Below are 27,146 nucleotides of genomic sequence, written 5' to 3'. Positions count from 1 at the left end.
TGGGAGTTTTGACAAAGAGGTTCTTGGGTGTTTGAAAATTTCCTCTAACTTAGGCATCCGAAAGTTTTATTTAAGTTACTCTGAAAATCTTATGAATTATAAGGCAATGATGGGATGGAAGAGGAGTGTTCCTTCATTCTAATTTTCAGACGATGAAATTTGGCAGGCGTATAAGGGACCTGACCAGATTTAATTAAAAATAATCGTTTTCCCGATTTGACCTTCTGGGGGAGAGGAGTGGGGGGCGGTTAATTCGGAAAAAATAGAAAGAATGAAGTATTTTTAACTTACGAACGGGTGATTTTAATCGCCCGACGGGATTTTAAATCCCGACCAGATCCGGTGAAATTGGGGGGAGTTGGAGGGGGACCTAAAATCTTGGAAAACGCTTAGAGTGGAGGGATCGGGATGAAACTTGGTGGTAAAAATAATCATAAGTCCTAGATACGTGAGGGACATAACCGGAACGGACCCGCTCTCTTCGGGGGAGGAGGGTTAATTCTGAAAATTAAAAAATGAGGTATTTTTAACTTACGAAGGAGTGACCGGATCTTGATGAAATTTGATGTTTGGAAGGATATCGTGTCTCAGAGCTCTTATTTTAAATCCCGACCGGATCCAGTGACATTGGGGGAGTTTGGGGGGGGGGACCTAAAATCTCGGAAAACGCTTAGAGTGGAGGGATCGGAATGAAACTTGGTGGGAAAAATAAGCACAAGTCCTAGATACGGGATTGACATAACTGGAACGGATCTGCTCTTTTTGTGGGAGTTGGGGGGAGGGTTAATTCTTAAAAATTAGAAAAATGAAGTATTTTTAACTTACGAAAGAGTGATCGTATCATAATGAAGTTTCATATTTATAAGGACCTCGAAACTCAGATCTCTTATTTGAAATCCCGACCGGACCCAGTGTCATTAGGGGGAGGGGACCGGAAATCTTGGAAAACACTTAAAGCGGAGAGATCAGGATGAAACTTGGTGGAAAAAATAAGCCAAGTCCAAGATAGGTGACTGACATAACCGGACCGGATCCGCTCTCTTTGGTGGATTTGGGGGGGGGGGGGGTAGTAATTCAGAAAAATTATAATAAATGAGATATTTTTAACTTAAGAAAGGGTAACTGGATCTTAATGAAATTTGATATTTAGAAGGAACTCATGTCTCAGATTTCTTATTTCAAATCACGACCAGATCTGTTGGATTTCTGGAAAACCGGAAATCTTGGAAAACGCTTATAAATGTCGTAGATACGTGATTGACGTAAACGGACTGGATCCGCTCTCTTTGGGGGGGTAGGTGGTGGGGTTTAGTGCTTTGGCGAGTTTGGTGCTTCTGGACGTGCTAGGACGATGAGAATTGATACGAGTGTCAGGGAGCTGCACAAATTGACTTGATAAAGTCGTCTTCCCCGATTCGACCATCGGGGGGGGGGGCTGAAGGGAGAGGAAAAATTAGAAAAATTGAGGTATTTTTAACTTAGAGTGGGTGATCGGATCTTAATGAATTTTGATATTTAGAAGGACCTCGTGAACCAGAGCTCTTATTTTAAATTCCGACCGGCATTAAGTCTCTGATTTTCCTTTTAAAGCAATCTTTTGATTATTAGAATTTTCCTAGAGCTCATACCATATGAGCTCTTGACTTTTCCGACCTCGTCACAAGTGCCATATGAGCTCTTAGCTCTTGTTCGGCACAAAATTTGTATCGAAAACAAAGAAAATGTCGAGTACGTTCTTCGTTTATCAGTGTATGTGAACCTGGTATAAATGCATCAGTAATGAAAGTTTTTTGGAAATTTGTAGGTATTCTAGGAAAATATGTTGGCTTGAGGGGGGGGGGGAGTCTAAATCTATACGAACGTAAACATGTTGTCGGACAAGAAAAAGGTTGGAAATCCCTCTTCTGGGCTTATAAAGTTAGACTTTACGTTTAACCTGTATTCTGTAATATTTTTTTTTGAATGTCAAGCTATATATACGAGTTATCGATATTTTTTTTTTAATCAAATATTTAGATTTGTAATCTTAAAAGTTTGCCAATTTTGTAATTTGACGAATGCTAGTAAATCTCCTGTCCTGGTTCTATTGTTTCACTAAAATTTTGGCATCAGTTGTGCATATTGATAAGATAAAAATTACCTATCGAAAAGTTGTTCCTATACATTTCTCAGTGCAATCTTTTTCGTTTGGGGTTCACAATGCAGGTGCGAAAATTAATTGATAGGAATATAGAATATGGTAATTTTTTTCTGAATTTTGTTGTGATATTTAAATATTTATTTTATTTCACTTTTAGTCATATAAGCCGAAAGTTAGTAATTAAAAATGTTTGCCTCTAGGATTTTGTAATTGAGGGGCTTCATTTTTGAGCATTGAGTAACTGGCCGTCTTTTTTTTATTGTTAGAGTTTCATTATAAACTGGCAAATCGAAACTGATTGTAGATTTTTTTTTTTGATGACACGAAAACTTTGGTGTTTTTGTTTTAATGGAAAAATATACTTTTGAGATACCTATGTTTAGTGTACCCGTCTGTTATTTTAATATATATATATATATATATATATATATATATATATATATATATATATATATATATATATATATATCGTCCTGGCTGAGTGGATTGGTGCGCTGGATTCAGGATCCTTTGTCTGAGAGGACACGGGTTCGAATCCCAGTGTATCCAATTGTTCAGTTTGGGACGGGGGTCAGTGGTGTGACTCTGTAAGCTTAGCCAGAGTCGACCCAGCTCTAAATGGGTACCTGGAGAAATCTGGGGAAGGTAGACAGGAAGGGTGTGCGAAAGCACAGGATGGTTGGCCCCCAACCCACCATTGCACTTCCTGGCTGAAGGGCCAAGAAACGGAGATCAGCACCGCCGGTACGGACTGTAGAGTCTATTGCCGTATCCTTTACTTTTTTTACCTATATATATATATATATATATATATATATATATATATATATATATATATATATATATATATATATATATATATATATATATATATATATATATATATATATTTGAACCTACCCCCCTCCTGTATCCGAGCTAATGTCCTCGTTACAGCTCCTGTTTCAAAAATAACGTTTTGCTAGAATTGCAGTAACACGCTTTTTTTGTTCAATACAGGTTATACGAGTACATAATGAAGAATTAAAAAAACTGCCAAATGAAGCACTGCTCTGTTCTTCCGAGGATAAAAATTGTATAATAAAATATCCAAATTCGGAAGTGAGTTTTCGGCATTGAACACCCACATCCACTTAAGGCATACATCTGATTTGGGCTTTTATATCAAGAAACAAGGTCAAGGTCAATCCCAGGTACCTGCATAAGAGTTTTTTTCGGTGGGGAGAGCTTGTCGAAAAGCACAAAAATGGGTTAAAGCTTAGGGTAAACAGGAGATATAGTATGGCTATAAACAAACCGTGGATGATTTCCCAATTTTGCTGGATTGCAAGTGCTTTGACATCCTAGGTCATGTTATTATACTGCCTTGTTTTTCAATTACAGTTGACAATTAGTACCTGACTAGTGTTAAACTCAAGAAGGTAAATCGGATCATGGCAACACCCACTGGTAAATCATCACAATCATCATTTTCACCTGGGATAAGTCCTCGCGTTGTTCTTGTTAAACGATCGCTAAAACAAGGAGGGAATGAATTTGGATTTACGTTACGACATTTTATTGTTTACCCGCCAGATGAGGACTCGGTAAGTTAATTTTAATGGTTTGGTATTTCAATATTTGATGATTTTGGTATTTTATTTAATATTTATATAATGTTTGGTCAGTCGAATCCATTGTCAATTTTTAAGGAACTTAAGAACAAATATACCGTAGTAAGGGATTAAGACAGAATCCGCAAAATTTGGCTGAATTTAAGAGAAGAATTAATAATGCAGCATATAAGCTTTAGTATTATGTTATTCGGTATTATATATATTGTGTTCAGTTTTATATTATTATTCCATGTAGCAGCTTTCGGGAGAAGTGAAGTTTTCTTTCGAAATAAGCGACATCGGTTTCAAATTACTATTTAATTACGCTCTCGCTTTTGTTCATGTATTTATAATAGTGATCTTCAGGGAGCAATTGACCCACTCCCTACTATATTTTAAGAACATCTTTTTTCGGTTTTCATCAACTAGACTCTTTGTCTCCCCTGCCTTTCAATGAATTGTTGCTCCTGGTTATTCGATAGTGATTCTTTCGAAATATTAAATTAAAAAAAATAATAGATAAATAGCTGACAGTAAGGAGCGACATTAAAGCTTAAAAAAAACAGAAATTATTCCATATATGAAAGGGGCTGTTCTCTCCTCAACGCTCGCTCTTTGCGCTGAAACGTCAATGAAACGTTGAAATGTGGTAGAGACCAAAAAGTTTCGAAAAATATTACTATTTTAAATTCTGGTAAAATTAATTAACTCTGGTACCGGTGTAATAGATGTAATCGGTCCTGCCAATCGTGGGTCCCGAGGTTCGATCCCTGTCGGTGCCAGAGAATCAATATCTTCCTTACATGTTTTCCTGTGGTGGCGCAGTGGATTTGACCTTAGCTTGGTAATACGGGACCCAGAGATCGAATCACGCTGCAGGAATGCACTGCAGGGCCGACGCAGGGACCATAGTAGTCAAGAAGCGTCGTTAATTCTTAAATAATAAATAATAATCTGGTAAAATTATGGTGTATCAAGTGCAACATTTCATAATTAAAAAGGTCCTTTCAAACGATGCTGATGTAATAATACGTCAAATATCATAATCATCGTCTATTATTATCACAATTATCTTAAGTAAACTATTCAACAATTTGAAACGTGGAGTGAAGATAGAGATTCAAGCTCTGTTCAGGCTATAGTTGATCAATTTGTTTTCAAAATTTACTGACTGCTTTGCCAGAAATTCTATTTTGTTCCTGCTATGTTGAACCTTTCTATACCGTAACACAAAATCTTATGTATTGCAAAATCAAACAGTTCACGGTAACGAACTAAGTAAGAAAGCGACCCGCCTTAATACTAAGCAAAACTCTAAAAAAACGGAATTTTGATACCAGTAGATCCATCAAAAGAATCGGATTTTATGCTGATCTTAAATATATAGGTTTCATCAATTTTCTCCTAGGGGTGTTCGTATCGACCCAGTGGTCCTAGGATTTCGCAAGAGGGCTCATTCTAACGGGAATTAAAATTTCTAGTACCATTTTTAGGTGACCAAGAAAATTGGAGGGCCGCTACGCCCCCTTCCACGCTCAATTTCCCCGAAGTCACTGGATCAAAATTTTGAGAAGCCATTTTGTTCAGCATAGTTGAAATATCTAATAACTATGTCTTTGAGGACGACTTAATCCCCCCAGTCACCGGGAGAAGGGCTACAAGTTACGAACTTTGCCCATTGTTTACTACGTTTACAGGGAGGATATTTTCTGGTGGGGGAGGAGGTTACGTGGTACTATCTTTCCATGGAGAAGTTTTTCGTGGGGGAAGATGATTTCTATGAAGGGGCGCTGGATATCCCAGCATTATTTAAAAAATGATTAGAAATTAAATTGAAAAAAAAAGTTTTCAACTGAAAGTAAGGAGTAACATTAAAACTTAAAACGAACAAAAATTATTGCGTATATGAGGGGGCTCGTCCCTCGTCAATACCTTGCTGTTTACGCTAAAGTCATTTTAGTAATTTCAAAAGAGTTATTTATTCTAATTAAACGGCCTTTGTGATTCTGGGGTCATTCTTAAAGAATTGGAACAAAATTCGAACTTTAGCGTAAAGAGCGAGGTACTGACGAGGGGTGAACCCCTCATCTTACGTACCTCGCTCTTTACGCTAAAGTCGGAATTTTGTAAAATAATAGCCGATATAAGCAATAATATGTTTGTGTTATTTTCCGGCCAATCTTAGCATTTAATTTTACCTTAAGCAGCTTCATAACTATGATTTTTGTGTGATAGTAAACCAAAGATGTTGTACATGTTCTGCTTGTGGTAGTTCTTAAATAAAAAAAAAAACAGGTTTTTTTTTCAAACTGAAAGTAAGGAATAACATTAAAACTTAAAACGAACATAAATTATTATGTATATCTTTTAACGATCTTTTCTTTCATTCATTTCAGTCATTTGAGAATTGCTCAACTTGTGACTCCTTTCCATAAAAATAGTTTTGACCTCTTTGACTGTTTTGTTACTCTGCCTAACAAAATTAGTTTCGCAAATATCGCTAATTTAAGTTACGCGAGAGAATCTTTCCATGGAAAAATTTTTCGTGGGGGAAGAGAATTTTCTATGGAGGGGGAGCTGGATTTCCCGACATTTTTTGAAAAACGGTCAGCAATTAAATAAAAAACAAGTTTTTACAACATAATATAGGAAGCAATATAAAACTTAAAACAAACAGAAAATATTACATATAGAAGATGGGTTGCCTCTCCTCAATAGCTTGCTCTTGCGGTAACATTTCTTTTTTAACTTTTAAAAGAGACTATTATTCGAATTAAACAGCCTTTGTGATTTAGGAGTCATTCTTAAATAACTGGAACAAAAATCAAACTTAGGTTATTATAAGGTTATTATTAGTTTAAAAAAAGTAAAATTAATATGTAAATTCCGTTTTAATTATTCACGTACGGTGAGCCAAATTCGAAAGCTGCATTAATTCTAAACGTTCAGGAATTAAATAAAAAATAAGTTTTTTTTTTTTTTTAACTGAAAGTAGACTAAGGAGCAACATTAAAACTTAAAACAGACAGAAATTATTCTGTGTATGAAAGGGGCTGTCCCCTCCTCAACGCCCCCCTCTTTACGCTAAAGTTTGACTCTTTATCACAACTCTACTTTTTAAAGCAATAACAATTTTAGTGTAAAGATTCGAACTTTAGCGTATAGAGCGAGGTACTGATGAGGGGGTGAGCCCCCTCATCTTACGTATATGACAAAGGTTGCCTCCTCGTCAATACCTCGTTCTATACGCTGAAGTTCAAATTTTGTAGAATAATGGCCGATATAAGCCATAATTTGTTTATGTTATTTTCCGGCCAATCTTAACATTTAATTTTACCTTAAGCAGCTTCACAACTACGATTTTTATGTGATAATAAACAAAGATATTGTATGTGTTCGGCTTGTGGTTGTTATTAAATAAAAAAAAACAAGTTTTTACCAACTGAAAGTAAGGAATAACATTAAAACTTAAAACGAACATAAATCATTACGTATATCATTTAACGATCTTTTCTTTCATTCATTTCAGCCATTTGAGAATTGCTCAACTTGTGACTCATTTTCATAAAAATTGTTTCGACCTGTTTGGCCTTTTTGTTGTTATGCCTTATAAAATTAGTTCCGCAAATATCGCTAATCTAAGCTACGTGGGAGAATCTTTCCATGGAGAAATTTCTCGTGGGGGAGGGGAATTTTCCATGGAGAGGGAGCTGGATTTCCCAGCATTATTTAAAAAACGATCAGCAATTAAATATAAAACAAGTTTTTTCAACTGAAAGTAAGAAGCACTTGAAAGTAAGAAGCACATTAAAACTTAAAACGAACAGAAAACATTAAGTATATGAGATGGGTTACCTCTCCTCAGTAGCTCGCTCTTACGCTAAAGTTTCTTTTTTAATTTTTGAAAGAGGCTATTATTCGAATTAAACAGCCTTTGTGATTCAGGAGTCATTCTTAAATAACTGGAAAAAAAAAATCAAACTTAGGTTATTGTAAGGTTATTATTAGTTAAAAACAAGTAAAATTAATATGTGAATTTCGTTGTAATTATTCATGTACGGTGAGTCAAATGCAAAACCTGCATTAATTTAAAAGCGTTCAGAAATTAAAAAAAACATTTTTTTTAACTGAAAGTAAGGAGCGAGATTAAAACTTAGCCTAAAACGAACAGAAATGTTTCTGTATATGAAAAGGACTGTCCCCTCCTCAATGCCCCATTCTTTACGCTAAAGATTGACTTTTTGTCACAACTCTCTCTCTCTCTCTCTCTCTCTCTCTCTCTCTCTCTCTCTCTCTCTCTCTCTCTCTCTCTCTCTCTCTCTCTCTCTCTATCTCTTTCTTTCTCCTCTCTCTCTTTCTTTCGCCTCACGTACCAGGTGGTACGTGCCAGGCGTGATGAAATTCTGCCAAGCGTTTTAGGAAGTGTTCCAAGCGTGGTGGTACTCTGCGGCACACGTGGCGTTCCGAGATTCACACCAGGTGGTGAGAAGTCAGTACCCCCTTGACATAATATAAGATTAGGTCTTTAAGTCATGCTAGTGTGAAAGGTTTTACGGTAAAGTGTAAAAGAACCGATACTAGGTTGAATGGAACTTGATGACAAATATGTTGTTTTGAATAAGGATAAACCACAAAACATCTATTTAGCACAATTGTATAAAATAGGGTTCTGTTTTACGGAAATGGGTAATATGTGACCACCTCTGATATACACTAGGGTTCTGTTTTATATACAATTGGATTGACCATGCAATTCATAGTTGATGCCATAACGCTGACTTGGTAAAGAGCGATGCGTCTCCCTTCATTATTGATTTGTTTTTTATGTCCTTTTCCCCTGGAAAAGATGATTGTCAAAAGCCGACGAGGGCTCTTTCGATCGCGGATTATCTGGTCCAGTGCTCTTTTAGTAGCCAATCGGAAGTTTTCTATTTTAAGTTCGCCTTTAACTATTCGTGGAATTTTTTCGATTTAATCTATCCATAAATCCGTTTCTTCACGCGGAATATTTTTTAATCATGGATTGTCGAGCTATTTCAATCCTATTACAAACACACTTAATACAGACGGTACTTGGATAGCTAAGCTGAGCGTAACAACAAGCTCAGCCAAGCCATGTGCATGGGGATTTCCTGTGAGAGAGGGGGAGAACACATCACTGGGCGAGATAAATGCAAAAATAAGAATCATAAAAACTATTCTTTAAAACTTTAAAATTCTGGTGGGAGTGCAGCCGCCTCCACTCTGCCTATATGTCTTGCTTGAAGGAAAACATTATTTTTCACTATTTTTTTCTTTTTTTATGTAGCTGAGTATCTGTTACATTAGTTGAATCGGATTTTTTATTACTTATTTCTTTGGAAGTACTTTTTTATGCTTGATGTGGGAGTAGTGTTTTGCAATTGCTGGCGATTCTCCGAGTCGGTTGCTCAAAACAACAGTGATATTCAGCTCTTTTATATTTGTTCTTATAGAAAGGTGATAAAAGTAAGTTCAATTATAAAAGTGCTTTGACTCCACTACACACTTATCTGACGTGAGTTTTTAAAGTTGACCTTTTTTCTTTTTCTTATTTTGTTTTATAAATACCCTCTGGGCCCACACACGCTGTGCATCACTTACAAAAAAAAACGAAGAACGAAAAGAAAACATCAAGGCAAAGACGAAATGTAACGAGAGTAATTTCCGGCCAATGAAAAAACAAAAATAAACTGATATTTTAGCGAAGACCTGCGCTAAACAGTACTCAATTCTAAAAAACATATATATAAAAAAAAGAATCTCTTAAAGTAAACTATTTAAAGGTTACTTGAAAGCAGTAATTTTTCGGTTTTCGTTTCTTTTTTGTATGGTATTTTGTATTATTTACATAATTTTGGGAATTCAGGTTTTGTTGAGTAGTATATATTACGGTAAATAAGGAGGGGAGGATATGTGTAACAGTACTCAATTCTCAAAATAATAAATGTATGCTAAAAAAACGAACCTCTTAAAGTAAACCATTTAGAGGTTACCTGAAAGCAGTTATTTTTTTTCGGTTTTCGTTTCTTTTTTGTATGATATTTTGTATTATTTAAATAATTTTGCGAATTCAGATTTTGTTAAGTTGTATGCATTACGGTAAATAAGGAGGGGAGGATGTGTGGATTGTCCCCTAGAAAAAATACTATTAATTTTTCGTTGAAAAATATTTGTATGGATTCCATTTTAATTAGATTCCAAATATGTGTTCAATATGTTTTAATTAGATTCCAAAAATGAGTTGCCCATGGAAAGATGTCAGTGCAACAAAATTTGAATGATATTAGAGACAGGTAAAACACCCTTTAAAAAAAAGTAAAAATATGATGATTTGTCTGTATGAGCATCAAATCCAGCAGGTCCAAGAAGCCTGTACCGGAAGTTTCAGATTTATATATGTTAAATTACGAACATTGAATTTGTTCCGAGAATGAAGGTGTTTGTTTTTGTTTCACCATGGGAGAAATTAAACAAGAAAAAACGGGTTTAAATTTCAACAAAGTGGCGAACAAAAATAAAAACAAAACAATACTTCAATTAAACCATATTCTGATTATTTTGGCTCCACGTCCTGGAGCCTTTCTCAACGAAAAAAAATTGTTTAACACACAAAAAAACACGACAACTAAACACACGAAGAAAAGAAAATAAACACGAACAACTCACATTATAAACGAACATCCAGCACTGATACATACATTACGTCATTGTAATTTTTACTGAATGACGTCATCTGCAAAAACCAAAATTAAGGCTCTTAACAAATTTTCTCGGACTTCTGACCTATCCAGATTGTTATTTTGTGCGAGAATATCCCAAGATACAAATTTTCCCGAACAATTATGGAACCATTGTCGAGAACATACATACACAATTATTGCTCACTTATAAAGATAGTATATGTATATTATTTTCTAAGTGAGTAATAAGTGTGTATGTATTTATTTATTTATTTATGTATTTATTCTTTATCGAAAACGGCTTCATATTTTTTCGGGAAAATTTGTATCCTGGGATATTCTCGTCTAAAACACGATCTGGATAGGTCAGAAGTATTGCAATGACAGTGTCACACTTTTTGGAGAAAATACAGATTTTCATACATGGAAAAGTTTACATTAAATTTCTTAAAGAGCAAAAACTGGTAATTGCAAAAATATTTGTATATATATTGACAAAGTTTTTACAACAATTCAAAAACCCTAAAAAAACAAAATTTGAAGCTTAGTAGAAATCATTGTTAGAAATCATACTTGATTCAATAATCAAATATCTTTGAAAATACTTAAGTATGAAAAGACTTTAAATTGCGTAAAAAACAAAAAATGGTAATTGCAAAAATATTGGTATATATTTTAACAAGGGATTACAGCAATTCAAAGACCTTTAAAAAGAAAATCAAAAGTTTGAAGCTTAGAAGACGGTGTTAAAAAGCGGATTTGCTTCAAAAATCAAATGTCTTATAAAAGACTTAAGTACGAAAAGACATATTAGTATGAAAAACTTATCTAGAGGTAGATCCAAAAAATGGAAATTTATAATATGTTATAAATGATAATTCGTCAGAAGAAAAAGAATAGACCAATAAGGGCAGCTAAAGCAAATTGCATTGGCATATTTTCTGTAGTAATGAAAATTCAAAATGAAGTTGAAAAGAAAAATGGGGTCAGAAGATAAGCGATAGCGAGAATCTAAACGTGTCAAAATTGAAAATGTTAGCTATGAGAATTCAAATGATGGCTCTTGGGACAACCTGAACTATGAAACCTGATAAGACCAAGAGAACGCCCCGAACAAATTAAATTGACAACGGGAGAATATCAACAACCAGGACTATCAAATGAGACAGGTGTTAAAATTAACAAGTGTTATAAATGATAATTCGTTGGATGAAACATAATTTTTTTCCCACCACATGAACAATTAACAAATCTACAACGTGGACACATCATGTAAAACTAGACAATAAGGCAAATTCTCTAAAGTAAGGGAAATCCAAAATGAAGTAAAAAGAAAAATGGGGTTGGAAGATAAGTAACAGTGGAGTCAAAACGTGCCAGCGTTGAAACTGATAATAATTGGGTTTGGGTAAAAATAATTGGATAATTGGATAATAATAATTGGATAATAATAATAATAATAATTGGATAATAATAATTGGATAATAATAATAATAATAATTGGATAATAATTGGGAAATCCAAAATGAAGTAAAAAGAAAAATGGGGTTGGAAGATAAGTAACAGTGGAGTCAAAACGTGCCAGCGTTGAAACTGATAATAATTGGGTTTGGATAATAATAATTGGATAATAATAATAATTGGATAATAATAATAATAATAATTGGATAATAATAATAATAATAATTGGATAATAATTGGGAAATCCAAAATGAAGTAAAAAGAAAAATGGGGTTGGAAGATAAGTAACAGTGGAGTCAAAGCGTGCCAGCGTTGAAACTGATATTAATTGGGTTTGGATAATAATAATTGGATAATAATAATAATTGGATAATAATAATAATAATAATTGGATAATAATTGGGAAATTCAAAATGAAGTAAAAAGAAAAATGGGGTTGGAAGATAAGTAACAGTGGAGTCAAAATGTGCCAGCGTTGAAACTGATAATAATTGGGTTTGGATAATAATAATTGGATAATAATTGGGAAATCCAAAATGAAGTAAAAAGAAAAATGGGGTTGGAAGATAAGTAACAGTGGAGTCAAAACGTGCCAGCGTTGAAACTGATAATAATTGGGTTTGGGATTTTGAAATAGATAAGGTCATCAATGCCTATCTTGGTTAGAAAAAATTTCGGCGATATGTGTTTCATAATGACAAAAGACAAGCCGGGGTAAAAGTTGAAGTTCAATAATTTTATAAAAGCTCCAAGCAATAAAATAGCTTTATATAACGACATTAACGTTTATAAGGTCGTTAGCCATGAACCTGATACTGCATCAGCCTTTGTTAAAAAAACAAAGATTCGGCGTTATGTTTTTCATAATGACAAAAGTCAAGCCAAGGCAAAAGTTAAAGGTCCAATAACAAAAAAAATCGTAATTTTACACAGACGCTAATTCTAATTTAAGGTCATTTAATGTTCAAGGGGTTGGTTGATGAAAATTAAGCACCGATAAATGTGATTAGAAAATTAGTGAAAGTGAGGATCGCAACAGCTAAAGAAAAAGGCATGGAAGAAGACAGAATCACATTGAATTGCAAACGAAATTTTGAATAGTGATTTGTGGTTGGAAACTGGAAAAGACGTCTTTGTTATCTCTAAGGCATTAAGAAATTAAATGAGAAGATGTATGAATCTAAACTGCCAAACCAAAAGACGTGGAAATAACTTTCTGAGGTAAAGAGGAACAACAATGGACAATGAAATCTACGGTTGGAAAACAAGGAACAGCGATGAATGGCCACAAAAACGTTCTAAATAGGTCAGGACTTAAAAAAGAATTCGTATTTTTCACAGGGTCTCTGTATCGAACTATATATATATATATATATATATATATATATATATATATATATATATATATATATATATATATATATATACATATATGTGTATATATAATTCTCAAATTTAACATTAGAAACAGGCATAAATTAGTTTTTAAAAATATATTAAAAAATAAAGAACAACGTTAATGTCGATTTCCGAAGCTAATCTTTTGTGTAAAGGGTAGGGGGAGGGGGAAGATTTTTTTGCTATGCTGTGCCTTTTTTATATAATATTATAAACGAAAGTTTTTAAACATGGTTATTTAATTTTTTTTTTAACTCCAGCTCTTTTGGTCATATTAAAAACAACAAAAAAAACAATATTTTTTAGCTGAAAGTAAGGAGCGAAATTAAAACTTAAAACGAACAGAAATTACTCCGTATATGAAAGGAGTTGTTCCCTCCTCAACACGCCGCTCTTTACGCTAAAGTTTGACTGTTTCTCTCAACTCTACTTTTTAAATTTGAGAAAAAAGAAGAGGGGGAGGAGGTCTAGTTACCCTCCAATTTTTCGGTTACTTAAAAAGGCAACTATAACTTAATTTAATTTACGTATATGAGGAGGCTCGCCCCCTCGTCAATACCTCGCTCTGTACACTAAAGCTTGAATTTTGTCCCAATTCCTTAAGAACGACCCCTGAATCACAAAGGCCGTAGAATAAATAGTTGAAATCACTAAAAATACTAGCGTAAAGAGCGAGGTAATAGGATGAGATGAGCCCCTCACATGTATAATAATTTCTGTTCGTTTTAAGTTTTAATGCTGCTCCTTACTTAAAGTTAAAAAAACTTTCATATTTATTTTTTCATTTTTTTAATGCAAGACAATCCTGCGCCCCCTTCCTGCAAATTCTCTTCCCCTATGACAAGTTCCCTCATGGAAAGTTTCCCCAACATAACCCCCTCCCCTTAACCCCTCCCCTAACCAATAAAATCCCCCTGAAAACGTCTGTACACTTCCCAATAACCATTACTATATGTAAAAACTGGTCAAAGTTTGTAACTTGCTGCCCCTCCCATGAAGACTGTGGGGGAGTAAGTCGTCCCCAAAGACATAGTTATTAGGTTTTTCGAATATGCTGAATAAAATGGCTATCTCAGAATTTTGATCCAGTGACTTTTGGGAAAAAATGAGCGTGGGAGGGGGCCTAGGTGCCTTCCAATTTTTTTGGTCACTTGAAAAGGGCACTAGAACTTTTACCCCGGGGAAAAAAAACAAATTAACACGCATCCGTGATCTGTCTTGTGGCAAAAATACAAAATTTCACATTTTCAAACAGTTCGTGGTAACGAACTGTATTAAGGAGCAACCCGGCTCAATAGTAACCGAAACTCTAAAAAACAGAATTTTGATACCAATAGTTACATCAAAAGAATTGCATTTTAATGCTGATTTTTAATATATAAGTTTCATCAAGTTTTGTCTTACCCATCAAAAGTTACGAGCCTGAGAAAATTTGCCTCATTTTAGAAAATAGGGGGACACACCCCCTAAAAGTCATGGACGGAAATCTTAACGAAAATCACGCTACAGATTCAGCGTATCAGAGAACCTTATTGTAGAAGTTTCAAGCTCCTATTTACAAAAATGTGGAATTTTGTATTTTTTGCCAGAAGACAGATCACGGATGCGTGTTTATTTATTTGTTTGTTTTTTTTCCCAGGGGTGATCTTATCGACCCAGTGATCCTAGAATGTCGCAAGAGGACTAATTCTAACGGAAAATATAAGTTCTAGTGCCCTTTTTAAGTGACCAATAAAATTGGAGTGCACCTAGGCCCCCTCCCACGCTCATTTTTTACCAAAATCACCGGATCAAAATTCTCAGATGGGCACTTTATTCAGCATGGTCAAAAACCTAATAACTTTGTCTTTGGGGACGACTTACTCCCCCACAGTCCCCGTGGGAGGGGCTGCAAGTTACAAACTTTGCCCAGTGTTTACATATAGTAATGATTATTGGGAATGGTTACGTGGGGGGGATAGAAATTTGTCATGGGGGAAGAAATTTCCATGAAAGGGGCGCAGGATATTCTATCATTATTAAAAACAATGAAAAAATAAACATGAAAGAATTTTTTCAACTGAAAGTAATGAGCAGCATTAAAACTTATAACGAACAAAAATTATTACGCATATAGGGTTCATCTCCTCCTAATACCTCGGCCTTTACTCTAAAGTATTTTTAGTAATTTCAACTATTTATTCTACGGCGTTTGTGATTCAGGGGTCATTCTTAAGGGTTTTAAGCTTTAGTGTACAGAGTGAGGTGTTGACGAGGGGGGACATATCAAACAGTTCGTGGTAACGAACTGTAGTAATGAGCGACCCGCCTCAATAGTAAACGAAACTCTAAAAAACGAAATTTTTATACTAATAGTTACGCCAAAAGAATCGAATTTTTATGCTCATTTTAAATATATAAGTTTCATCAAATTTAGTCCTACCCATCAAAAGTTACGAGCCTGAGAAAATTTGCCTTATTTTGGAAAATAGGAGGAAACGCCCCCTAAAAGTAATATAATCTTAACGAAAATCACACCATTGCATTCAGCGTATCAAAGAACCCTACTTTAGAAGTTTCAAGCTCCCATCTACAAAAATGTGGAGATTCGTATTTTTTGCCAGAAGACCGATCACGGGTGCGTGTTTATTTGTTCGTTTGTTTTTTTTTGGTTTTTTTTTCCGGGGGTGATCGTATCGACCAAGTGGTCCTAGAATGCCGCAAGAGGGCTCGTTCTGACAGAAATTAGAAGTTCTAGTGCCCTTTTTCAGTGACCAAAAAATTGGAGGGCACCAAGGCCACTTCCCACGCTCATTTTTTCCCAAATTCAACGGATGAAATTTTTGAGATAGCTATTTTGTTCAGCATAGTCGAAAAACACTATAACTATGTCTTTGGGCTGACTTACTCCCCCACAGTCCCCGGGGGAGGGGCTACAAGTTGCAAACTTTGACTATTGTTTACATACAGTAATGGTAATTGGGAAGTGTACATACATTTTCAGGGGGATTTTTTGTTGGGGGGTTGAGGGGGAAAGGGCTACGTGGGAAGATCTTCTCTTGGAGGAATTTGTCATGGGAGAAGAGAAATTCCATGAAGGGGGCGCAGGATTTTCTAGCATTATTGTTAACAAAACAATGAAAAAATAAATATGAAAAAGTTTTTTCCAAATGAAATTAAGGACCAGAACTAAAACTTAAAATGAACAGAGATTATTACGTATATGGGGGATCATCTCCTCCTAAATACCTCGCTCTTTACGTTAAAGTATTTTTAGTAATTTCAACTATTTATTCTACGGCCTTTGTGATTCAGGGGTCATTCTTAAACAATTAGGACAAAATTAAAGTTTTAGTGTGAAGAGCGAAGTATTAACGAGGGGGCAAACCCCCTCATATACATAATAAAAATATGCGAATATAGAAGTCTATTACGTAAGTTAATTTGTAAGCTACGTATATTTTTTACTAATAAAAACGTTCGAAAAAAATTAAAAGTTCTAGCTGTCTTTTTAAGTAGCCGAAAAATTGGAGAGCAACTAGGCCTCCTCCCCCACCCCTTTTTTCTCAAAATCGTCTGATCAAAACTAAAAGAAAGCCATTTAGCAAAAAAAAAATTAATACGCAAATTTCGTTTAATTATTCATTTGCGAAGAGCCAAAATCACACATGCATTAATTCAAAAACATTCAGAAATTAAATAGAAAAGCAACAAGTTTTTTTTAACTGAAAGTAAGGAGTGACTTTAAAACTTAAAACGAACAGAAATTACTGTTTTAAACGAACAGAAATTACAATTATAACGAAAACTTATTTATTGTTTTATAAAGTAGAATTGAGAGAAAGAGTCAAACATTGGCGTTAAGAGTGGGGCGTTGAGGAGGGAACACCCTTTTCCTACATGGAGTAATTTCTGTTCGTTTTAAGTTTTAAAGTCGCTCCTTACTTTCAGTTAAAAAAACTTGTTTTTTTCATTTAATTGTAGATAGGAGCTTGAAACTTCTACTATAGTCTTGTCTGATGCGCCGAATCTGATGGTGTGATTTTCGTCAAGATTCTATCACTTTTAATGGGTGTTTTCCCCTTTTTCCTAAAATACGGCAAATTTTTCAGGGTCGTAACTTTTGATGGGTAAAACTAAACTTTTATTTTCCGTTAGAATTAGTCCTCTTGCGACATTCTAGGATCACTGGGTCGATACGATCACCCCTGAAAAAAACAAAAAAACAAACAAATAAACACGCATCCGTGATCTGTCTTCTGGCAAAAAAATACAAAATTCCACATTTTTGTAAATAGGAGCTTGAAACTTCTACAGTAGGGTTCTCTGATACGCTGAATGTGATAGCGTGATTTTCGTTAAGATTTTCGTCCATGACTTTTCCCCCTATTTTCTAAAATGAGGCAAATTTTGTCAGCCTCGTGACTTTTGATGGGTAAGACAAAACTTGATGAAACTTATATATTAAAAATCAGCATTAAAATGCAATTCTTTTGATGTAACTATTGGTATCAAAATTTTGTTTTTTAAAGTTTCGGTTACTATTGAGCCGGGTCGCTCCTTACTACAGTTCGTTACCACGAACTGTTTGATTATATTCTACAGCTGCATGCTTGATTTAATTTTGCGAGTTAATATTTTGATCGATTTCTTGCATGACTTTTTGAAGTCTCGTTTATATAGTATTAAAATGACTGTCAATATTTTTTTTTCTTTTTGCTATCTTCAATCTTCCAATACTTGTTGGTTTTCAAGTTCCTTTCTTTTGTCGCGTGATTGTCGAAACTTGTCAAATTACGATTGGGCATGCCAGTGAATAATTTATCCATTTTGTTTTATCATTTAAACGAAATTAAAGAACAGATATCACTGGAAAGCATAATTGCACGTAGCCAACATTTTAGAGATGCCTGGAAGTTTTTTTTTCAGAAGGGAGGGAGGAGAAGTTAGTCCCTCAAAAGATCCTTCGCTTTCAAATTGATTTTGGACTTTCCCCTTTGTTTTTTCCTTATTTTGCCACCCAAGTTGGACCTACTGGATACCCGAATTATATTTTGTTGTATAATATAGAATATGATGTAAAACAATCACTATTTCATTACGTAAAGTTTTTATAAAAAAGTGCACTTATTTAGTCTAAAAAATGAAAATGACTGTAGCCTTGCCTTTGTTCTCATATCTAGCACTGGGCTCAAATTTGGATATTTCGACATGTTTTTCCTGTAACTGCCTTGGAGGGGGAAAAAGGCTCAATTGATTGACTTCAGTGGGTAAACCCGTGGGTAAACTCTGTCCTCCTCTGTGGATGTGCTGTAACAAAACGACCTATTATATTTCTGCAGTATCGGTCATCTTGGAAAAAGTAGGTTAAAAGTTGGGCCAGAAGGTCAAAGAGGATAAACAACATGGTAATTTTTATTGATGAGGATATGCTGAAAAAAGCTCTTCGTTGCGCATGCGTTCCTCGGATAGCACGGTTTGAATTTTTCCGTCGAAATGCGTCAGAATTTTAAAACATTCATTCAACTTTTAAACGTGGTTCAATGTTAAGTATCATGTGTCCAATCTTCTACATTTATTAAAATTAATTTTTAAAAAACATGAGTTTTCTTACGGAAGTCAAGAGTTGAAACTTGAAGCAAACAAAAATTAATCATTTGCCGATTACGCGGGAAATGTTTTCAAAACTAGCTGAAATAAACTGACTTGTGATATTTTCAAATACCTGTAGAATTCCAAGAACTAGCGATTTACTGAAAATAACCACCCCCACAACCCCTCTGAAAAAACAACAAAAAGGCTTTCAGTAGTCTTTCAGTGACCGTGATATTGATAACTTATGAACAACTAATATGAAGGAATAAATGGTATGAATAACTTTTAGTATACAATATGATTATTGAAAAAAACTCATGTAATCTTAGTTTTCTATAAAGCTCTAGTTTTTAGAATTCTCCAGGTATTGGAAAACATCACGAGTAAGTTTACTTAGGCAAGTTTTATACATATTTCCCGCGTCATTGGTGAAGTAATAATTTGGGTTGTTTTTTAGTTTTAACTTCACTCTTTACTTTTTTAAGAAAAGATAAGTTTTTTAGGTTAATTTTTGCTCGTTCCGAACAAATATACACATTGGACTATACGGAAGATCTTTGTTCGGCTTGGGCGATGGAATTGAAGAAGTCATTATGATTTTTTCAAAGGCATTAAGTCTTTTAAGAGCGACTGCCCGAGAACAAGAGCGATTGGACTGGAACATAAGCCTGTATTTTTGCAGTATTTGAAGAACGGAAAAGCTTATTGATTTGTATTCGCTTTAAGGCCGTGATTAAGTGAACTTGAAAACATCGAGGTATAAAATTGAATTTAGGGTAGCCTTCTGTCTCTCAATTCTCTGGAGACATTCGATTGTCAAAAACCCTTCAAATAACACTTAAACATTGGCGGAAATAGCAGGTTAATTATACTAGCTTGTCAATCTGGTCTCTAGGGGGATCTGAAACGATTCTTTCTGGCAAAAAACTTGCAAAAATTTCAGGTAGCTGAAAATATTCTATGGGACTGTTCGAAAACAGGAAAATCTGTCGAAAAATGTTTGCAATCATCTTACAGGTTATTGTCTTCTGCTCATGATAGTACCGATTGTGTTCTAAAAGCAATATCCTTCATAGAATACACTTGTGAAAAAAAGCTAGACATTTTCTAAGATTTCTAAGCAATTAGAGGAAATAGAGCAAAATCCTAGCAAACATTTTGTAGCATCTTCAAGAAGCTACGGCCTGATATTAAAAGCGGTATCTTCTGCCAATGAATACTTGAGTACTTTTTAAATATAAATTTTCAATTTTAACATGGGATTTTCGAGTTCCATCAGTTCAAGTAATCACGGCCTTAAACAGAACATTTTTCAGTCAAATGTTTTGAAAAGACAATCGGCTGCGCGTTTATTGCACTTATAAATGGTTTCATCTTAGCATTGTAAAACTTTAAAGTAAAGAGCGGAGGTTTGAGAAGGGGGCATTTTATCTCATATGTGGAATAAATTCTATTAGTTTTAAGTTATAATGTAAGACTTAGGACTTATTGTTGTCCTTAATGTTGTCTTAGAGTGTATTTGGAAATTTTTTGAACGAAGTAGTTAAGGCTTTATATCTTGTTGGATTTTTCTGTGGGAAAATGTGGGTAATGTACACAAGGGTGCTGCAGGTGACAGCACCCTTAGTTTTTGGCGTTTATTCTAATACTTTTTTATGGTACTTGGTATTAACCAAGTGACATATAGCAATCGCAAATTCTGTCGGTCTGTCTGTCGGTCCCGGTTTTGCTACTTTAGGCACTTCCAGGTAAGCTAGGACGATGAAATTTGGCAGGCGTATCAGGGACCGGACCAGATTAAATTTTAGTATCTAGTTTCCCGATTTGACTATCTGGGGGAGGAGTGGGGGGCCGGTTAATTTGAAAAAAAATATTGAAGTATTTTTAACTTATGAGCGGGTGATGAGATCTTAATGAAATTTGATGTTTGGAATGATATTGTGTCTCAGAGCTCTTATTTTAAATCCCGACCGGATCTGGTGACATTGGGGGGAGTTGGGATGGGGGAAACCTAAAATCTTGGAAAACACTTTGAGTGGAGAGATCAGGATGAAACTTGGTGAGAAAAATAAGCACCTGTCCTATTTATATGATCGACATAACTGGAACGGATCCGATCTCTTTGGGGTAGTTGGGGGGCGGGGGATTAATTCTGAAAAATTAGAAAAAATGAGGTATTTTTAACTTACGAACGGGTGATCGGATCTCAATGAAATTTGATATTTAGAAGGATATCGTGTCTCAAAGCTCTTATTTTAAATCCCGACCGGATCTGGTGACATTGGGGGGAGTTTGGGGGGGACCTAAAATCATGGTAAACGCTTAGATTGGAGGGATCGGGATGAAACTTGATGGGAAAAATAAACAGAAGTCTTAGATACGTGATTTACATAATTGGAACGGATCCGCTCTATCGGGGGGGGGGGGTTAATTCTGAAAAATTAGAAAACATGACGTATTTTTAACTTACGAAGGAGTGATTGAATCTTCACGAAACTTCATATTTAGAAGGACCTCGTAACTCAGATCTCTTATTTTAAATCGCAACCGGATCCAGCGTCATAGGGGGGGGCAGTTGGGGGGGGACTGGAAATCTTAGAAAATACTTAAAGCGGAGAGATCAGGATGAAACTGGATGGGAAGAATAAAAACCTGTCTAAGTTACGTGACTGACATAACCGGACCGGATCTGCTCTCTTTGGTGGAGCTGGGGGGGGGTTAATTTGGAAAAATGAGGTATTTGTAACTTACGAAAGGGTAACCAGATCTTAATGAAATTTGATATTTAGAAGGATCTTGTGGTTTAAAGCTCTAATTTTAAATTCTGACCAGATCCTGTGACATTGGAGGGAGTTGGAGGGGGAAACCGGAATTCTTTGAAAACGTAAAAATTGGGGTATTTTTATCTTACGAATAGGTGATCGGATCTTAATGAAATTTGATATTTAGAAGGAACTCATGTCTCAGAGCTCTTATTTCAAATCCCGACCAGATCTTTTGACATTGGGGGGGAGTTGGAGGGGGAAATCTTGGAAAACACTTGTAGTGGAGGAATCGGGATGAAGGTTGGTGGATAGAATAAGCAAATGTCCTTGATACATGATTGACGTAATCGTACTGGATTTGCTCTCTTTGGGGGAGTTGGGGGAGGCGTTCAGTGATATGGCGAGTTTGGTGCTTCTGGACGTGCTAGGACGATGAAAATTGGTAGGCGTGTCAGGGACCTGCACAAATTTACTTGATAAAGTCGTTTTCCCAGATTCGACCATCTGGAGGGGCTAAAGGGAGAGGAAAAATTAGAAAAAATTAGTAACTTACGAGTGGGTGATCAGATCTTAATAAATTTTGATATTTAGAAGAACATCGTGACTCAGAGCTCTTATTTTAAATCCTGACCGGCATTAAGCCTTTGATTTCCTTTTAATCAATCTATTGATTCTTAGAATTTTGTTAGAGCTCGTACCATATGAGCTCTTGGCTCTTAGCTCTTCTTGCCTCGTCACAAGTGCCATATGAGCTCTTAGCTCATATGGACGCTAGTAGTAATTCCCATGGACGCTAGTATGGGACAATACCCCCTCGGGAACAAGAATATAATAAATGATGTTTATAAATAGGACAATGAGAAATATTACCAGTTAAATCTGAATGAAAACAAAGTTCCTTATAGCATTTGCCACCCCCCTCCCCACACCTGAGAATTTCCCTGGTATTGCTTACGATGCCCACTCCACTTCTCCATCTTTTTGTGCCGGTAGGAATGTATGTAAGGTTTCGTCCCCCAATGTAACCCCTTCTTCAACAAATATCTAAAGCTTCATCGAGTGTTAGAAAATTTGGGTATTAAAACACAGTTTTTGAGAATAAAAGTACACACCCTACGCATTAATCCACCAGCCCTCAAAACTATACACCGGTGAACGTAATTTTATACAACCTCGGATGAGTTAACTTGGTTGAATGAAGCTTAAGATAAATGTACTATTTCAACTCTAAATTTCAAAAGTAAATGCGCATCTTTTGGATCGTAAGCTCCGCCACGCAGTATTACTGTCACTGAAACTGGAATGTCAAAGTATACTTTTTGATAATTTTAAATCAGTTGCCTATCTCAGAATTTTCACTCGATGGCTTTATAGTACCCTTTGGGCCAAAATTGTCATTTTACGCCACAATATGGCAGAAAATACCACTCTACTATGGCGCAATCTTTTGTTGTTTCTTATACAGAGGAGTAGAACTTTCATTTTCCTTTCTAATTAACATCTGTAAATATAAGAGGGATCCCCGTTGATAGATATATCAACGGGGATTTTCCGTTGAGGATTTCTGAGGGGAAACACTTATCACCATGAAATTGAGGTTTAAACATGCAATCCACTTTATTTCGTATCTGTGAAACACACTCTAGTGTTTTAGAGAGGCATGAAGCTCAATTCACCGTAGATAACTTCGAAGACCAAACTGCCTTTCCATGACGAAAAGTAACAGTTCAAAATAGGGATGAAACCTTTTAATTGACAGTGAAACAAATATAATTTTTTTTTTTAGCTGGATATTTTTAACTGCTGATGATGGACACTGTATATGTGTTAGAAATATCCAGTTAAAATTTTTTATATTTGTTTCACTGTCAATTAAAAGGTTTCATCCCTATTTTGAACTTTTATATTTTCTATTCACCGTATTTTTGGAAATATACAAGTGAACGTTCATGATCTTCCAAATCTGTTACTTACTGACCTTTTAGATGTGGCATTGTCGCAATAGCCTCCGTCATCGCTTAAACTAATTGTTGGACAAGGGAGGCAAAAGCTGTGTATCGATTCTTTCTCCATTCCAGAATTGACGTCATCTTTTTAACCGGGGATATTTGACTGCAGTTTCGATTGCGCTGTGGGATTCAGGTCAAAGGAAAGTTAGTCTTTGTAGAACAATGCATGCTTTATTTTTATTGTTTTTAGCTTAAGTTAAGGAATACTCAGTTTTTCTAGGTATGTCTTAATGAAAAAGATGACACCTTTTAACAAATAGTGTAAATAAATGTGAAAATTAAAATATTTATTCCAGATCTATGAACGATGCCAACATTGATTGTAGTTTTGTACAGATAAAAGCAAGTCATTTGTGTATACAGAGGAAAATTGTAGAGGGGTTCTCTTTCAAGGTCAATCTTAGGGGGAATAAAAAACTGTCAATCCTCAGTACTTATCTATTATACTGCCAATACTCAAGAAGTGAAGTTAGGTTAATCTTAATGAAAAATACCATAATATAATGCAAGCATAATACTTCAGAAACAAACTTGGGCTATATATTCGCACATTAGGGAGTGGGAGTAACCTAGCCCCCCCTTAATGTGCAAAGACATAGCCCAGATTGTATAATTGCAATATATTCAGTCACCCGTCACTTGTTTTCCACTGAGAGTAAGCTAATTGGGTACTTGTATATTATTCAGAACACACTCAATAAGTGAAGTTAGGCTCTTTCGTAAAACAAACTACGATGTAGGTACATTTTAATTATATGTTTTATATATAGAGGTGGTTAGGTTAGGCTAAGTTAGGTATTTTATATTATACACCCCCCCCCCTTATGTGCCAATATATAGCCCAAACTTTTGGTAAACTAATGAAATAAAACAAAATATGATGAAATATAATACTTTATTAGGAAAATCGTAAAAATACCATATAAATTGTACCCTACTGTCAGCAAACCACGTACTTACACGCAAGTTGACTTTTTTCAAACATGGCCTATTGTTAGACTTCCAAAAATGTTCCTTCTCGTAAGAGTATAAAGTCATGTTATGTCCATTGACGCACTATTTTGTTGTGGGCAACAACCGCTTAAACTGGAAAAATACAATTGCCTCTTTTTCAGTCTTTGGCAAATCCCAAATCTTCATTTCAAAATCCATGTTCTGACACTATCTTCTATCATTATGCGTAGCAAACTAAATTGAGTTTTTTCTCTGTGGCTATGAAACCGGATTTTCTCAGCAAAATTTTTGAATGTGTTTTCAATAATGAAGAAGTACCAAATATTTAATTAAAATGTACCTGCAAAGTAGTTTATTTCACGAAAGAACCTAACTTCACTAATTGAGTGTGTTCTGAATAATACAGAAGTACCGCTAATTGTTTCATAATACCGACATATATGGATTGGTTTGTTCTCGAGTTTTACACAACACAACGTGAGCAACTTGAGCGTTGGTGGCATAATACATAAGTACCCAATCCTCTACTCTTGAGTTTTGCCTGTCTGCACCTATTACAACTGTTTAAAAAGAATCCCCTTTGAAAATGTTGACGGAAACTTTAAAATGAATAAAATTAATTCGGGTTCTGTTTTTGTTCTACACAGGTCTACTTTCACTATGAGTGGAAATAAGCATATTTTTATCTATAGTAGGAATAAACCAACAGAAAATATTTATCTTCTTTATTTGCAAATAGCTGTGCTCATACTGTTACTCAGGATTGCCACCACGGTCAGTTCCTAAAGTGCTACCATTGTCCAAATTTGTGTGCTACACAGCGATTTTCGGTGCTACAGTCAAACATTTTTTGCGTGTGGGCATGTGTCACGACAGCATGGTCAATTTAAGTTTTCAGGTTATTTTTTAATCTTTTTTAATGCAAAGGAATAAAAATTTTTGTGTATATAAAAAAAATGTAGTCTATATAAAAATGTAGTCAATGTAGCACGGGCTACTCATGATGAAATAGTGCTAAAATAGCACTTTCGTGCTACAGGTGGCAACCCTGCTCTCAGTAAGAGGTAAACTTATGCAAAAGAAATGATCTTAACTAAACATCAGACCTTACCTACACCGATGGCAGTGCTAGCAGGGTTGTCACTCATGGTGCTAACCTTACTATTTGCGGTAGGTTTTTTTTCTTGTAGCACCTTTAGATACTGTTCGACAAAAATGTAGTTCTTTTTTATTTGTTTGTGGTGGTTATAGAATACTATTAGTAACAACTCGCTGCAGCACCAAGACAACTGAGGCTAACTTATGTACGCATGGTCCTCCTCCAGCCAATCTCTTCAGTGTTTCAGTCTTACTCCCTCCCACGAAGCTCCAGTTTTCGTCTAACCCTTTCTTATGACCTCTTCCCATATTGGGCTCGATACAGATATCCAAAAAACTTGTGCTTTGGCAATCTGTCATCCTTCATCCGGAAAACGTGACCTAGCCATCTTAACCTTCAAACTAGCGTCTAAAACTGACTTAATTAGTTCCTCTGAAACAGTTGTGGTTGCAGCAGTAGCTGCAGCATAGTAAAGTGTGAACCTCGGCCAGTAATAACCCAAAGTTTGAAAAAGTGTTTGAAAAAAAATGGTTAGTGACAAAATTACCTTTTGACGCTGGTTCTTGGATGGTAACTATTATTTCGATTAACGTTTACAGTAAACGTTTATTGCCAAAACAAATGTATATGAATTTTGGGAAAGAGCCTGAAATCCTCAAAAATGGCATTGTATCGAAATAAAAATCTTGCTGATACATCTCTTGCTTTCGAAAATCCCCTTGACATGTCTTTGACTTTGAGCATACGTAAAAAATGCATCTGATTTTTATTAATAATGTTAGATCGTTTAAGATACTTGGCTTTAGATTTCAGAAATAAGAACACTGCGGCTAAAATACATTTGATTTAAGAATATTTGGTCATTTAAGAAACTGGGGTTTTGGTTCTCAAAAGTAAGAACGCACATGGTTAAAATAAATCAGATTTTATCGAAAATATTTAATAATCTAAGAAACTAGGGTTCTTGTTTTCATTCAAAAAAGCTAAAGATTAAAATACATCTTATTTTATTAAACATATTTGAGCATTTAAGAAACTTGGGTTTTAGTTTTCAGAAATATCAAGACACACTGTTAAAATGCTTCTTATTGTTTTAAAACTCTTGAGTATTTAAGGAACTTGGGCTTTAGATTTCTGAAATAAGTAAACACAGGGTTAAAATATATCTGATTTTATTAAAAATGTTTGATCATTTTAGAAGCTAAGGTTTTAGTTTTCAGAAATAAGAAAATACACGAACAAAATACATTTGATTTCCGTTAATAATATATTATCATTTAAGAAACATCATTTAAGAAACTTAAAATAAAGCAAATGGTTAAAATATATGTTGTTCATTAGAAATATTTTAGCATTTAAGGAACATGGGGTTTAGTTTTCTGAAATAAGAACATACAGCTAAAATACGTCTGACTTTATTAGTAATGTTTGATCACTTAAGAATAACGAC

The 27,146-nt window shown here is 34.9% G+C and overlaps 1 protein-coding gene across 1 annotated transcript in view; it reads left to right on the top strand.

Annotated features, from left to right (window-relative positions):
• Nucleotides 1–2,089: 2,089 nt before the first annotated feature.
• LOC136029867 (rho GTPase-activating protein 21-B-like) overlaps nucleotides 2,090–27,146 on the top strand; it is a gene marked incomplete in the record, with an annotated part of 199,960 nt that continues 174,903 nt past the window's right edge. The window contains 2 exon segments of the mRNA XM_065708329.1: nucleotides 2,090–2,239; nucleotides 3,524–3,726. Coding sequence (XP_065564401.1) covers nucleotides 3,574–3,726 — 153 coding nt within the window.

Source organism: Artemia franciscana, chromosome 8 (genome assembly GCF_032884065.1).
Source record: "Artemia franciscana chromosome 8, ASM3288406v1, whole genome shotgun sequence".
Taxonomy (NCBI): Eukaryota; Metazoa; Arthropoda; class Branchiopoda; order Anostraca; family Artemiidae; genus Artemia; species Artemia franciscana.
This window is presented reverse-complemented; position numbering and strand designations above follow the sequence as displayed.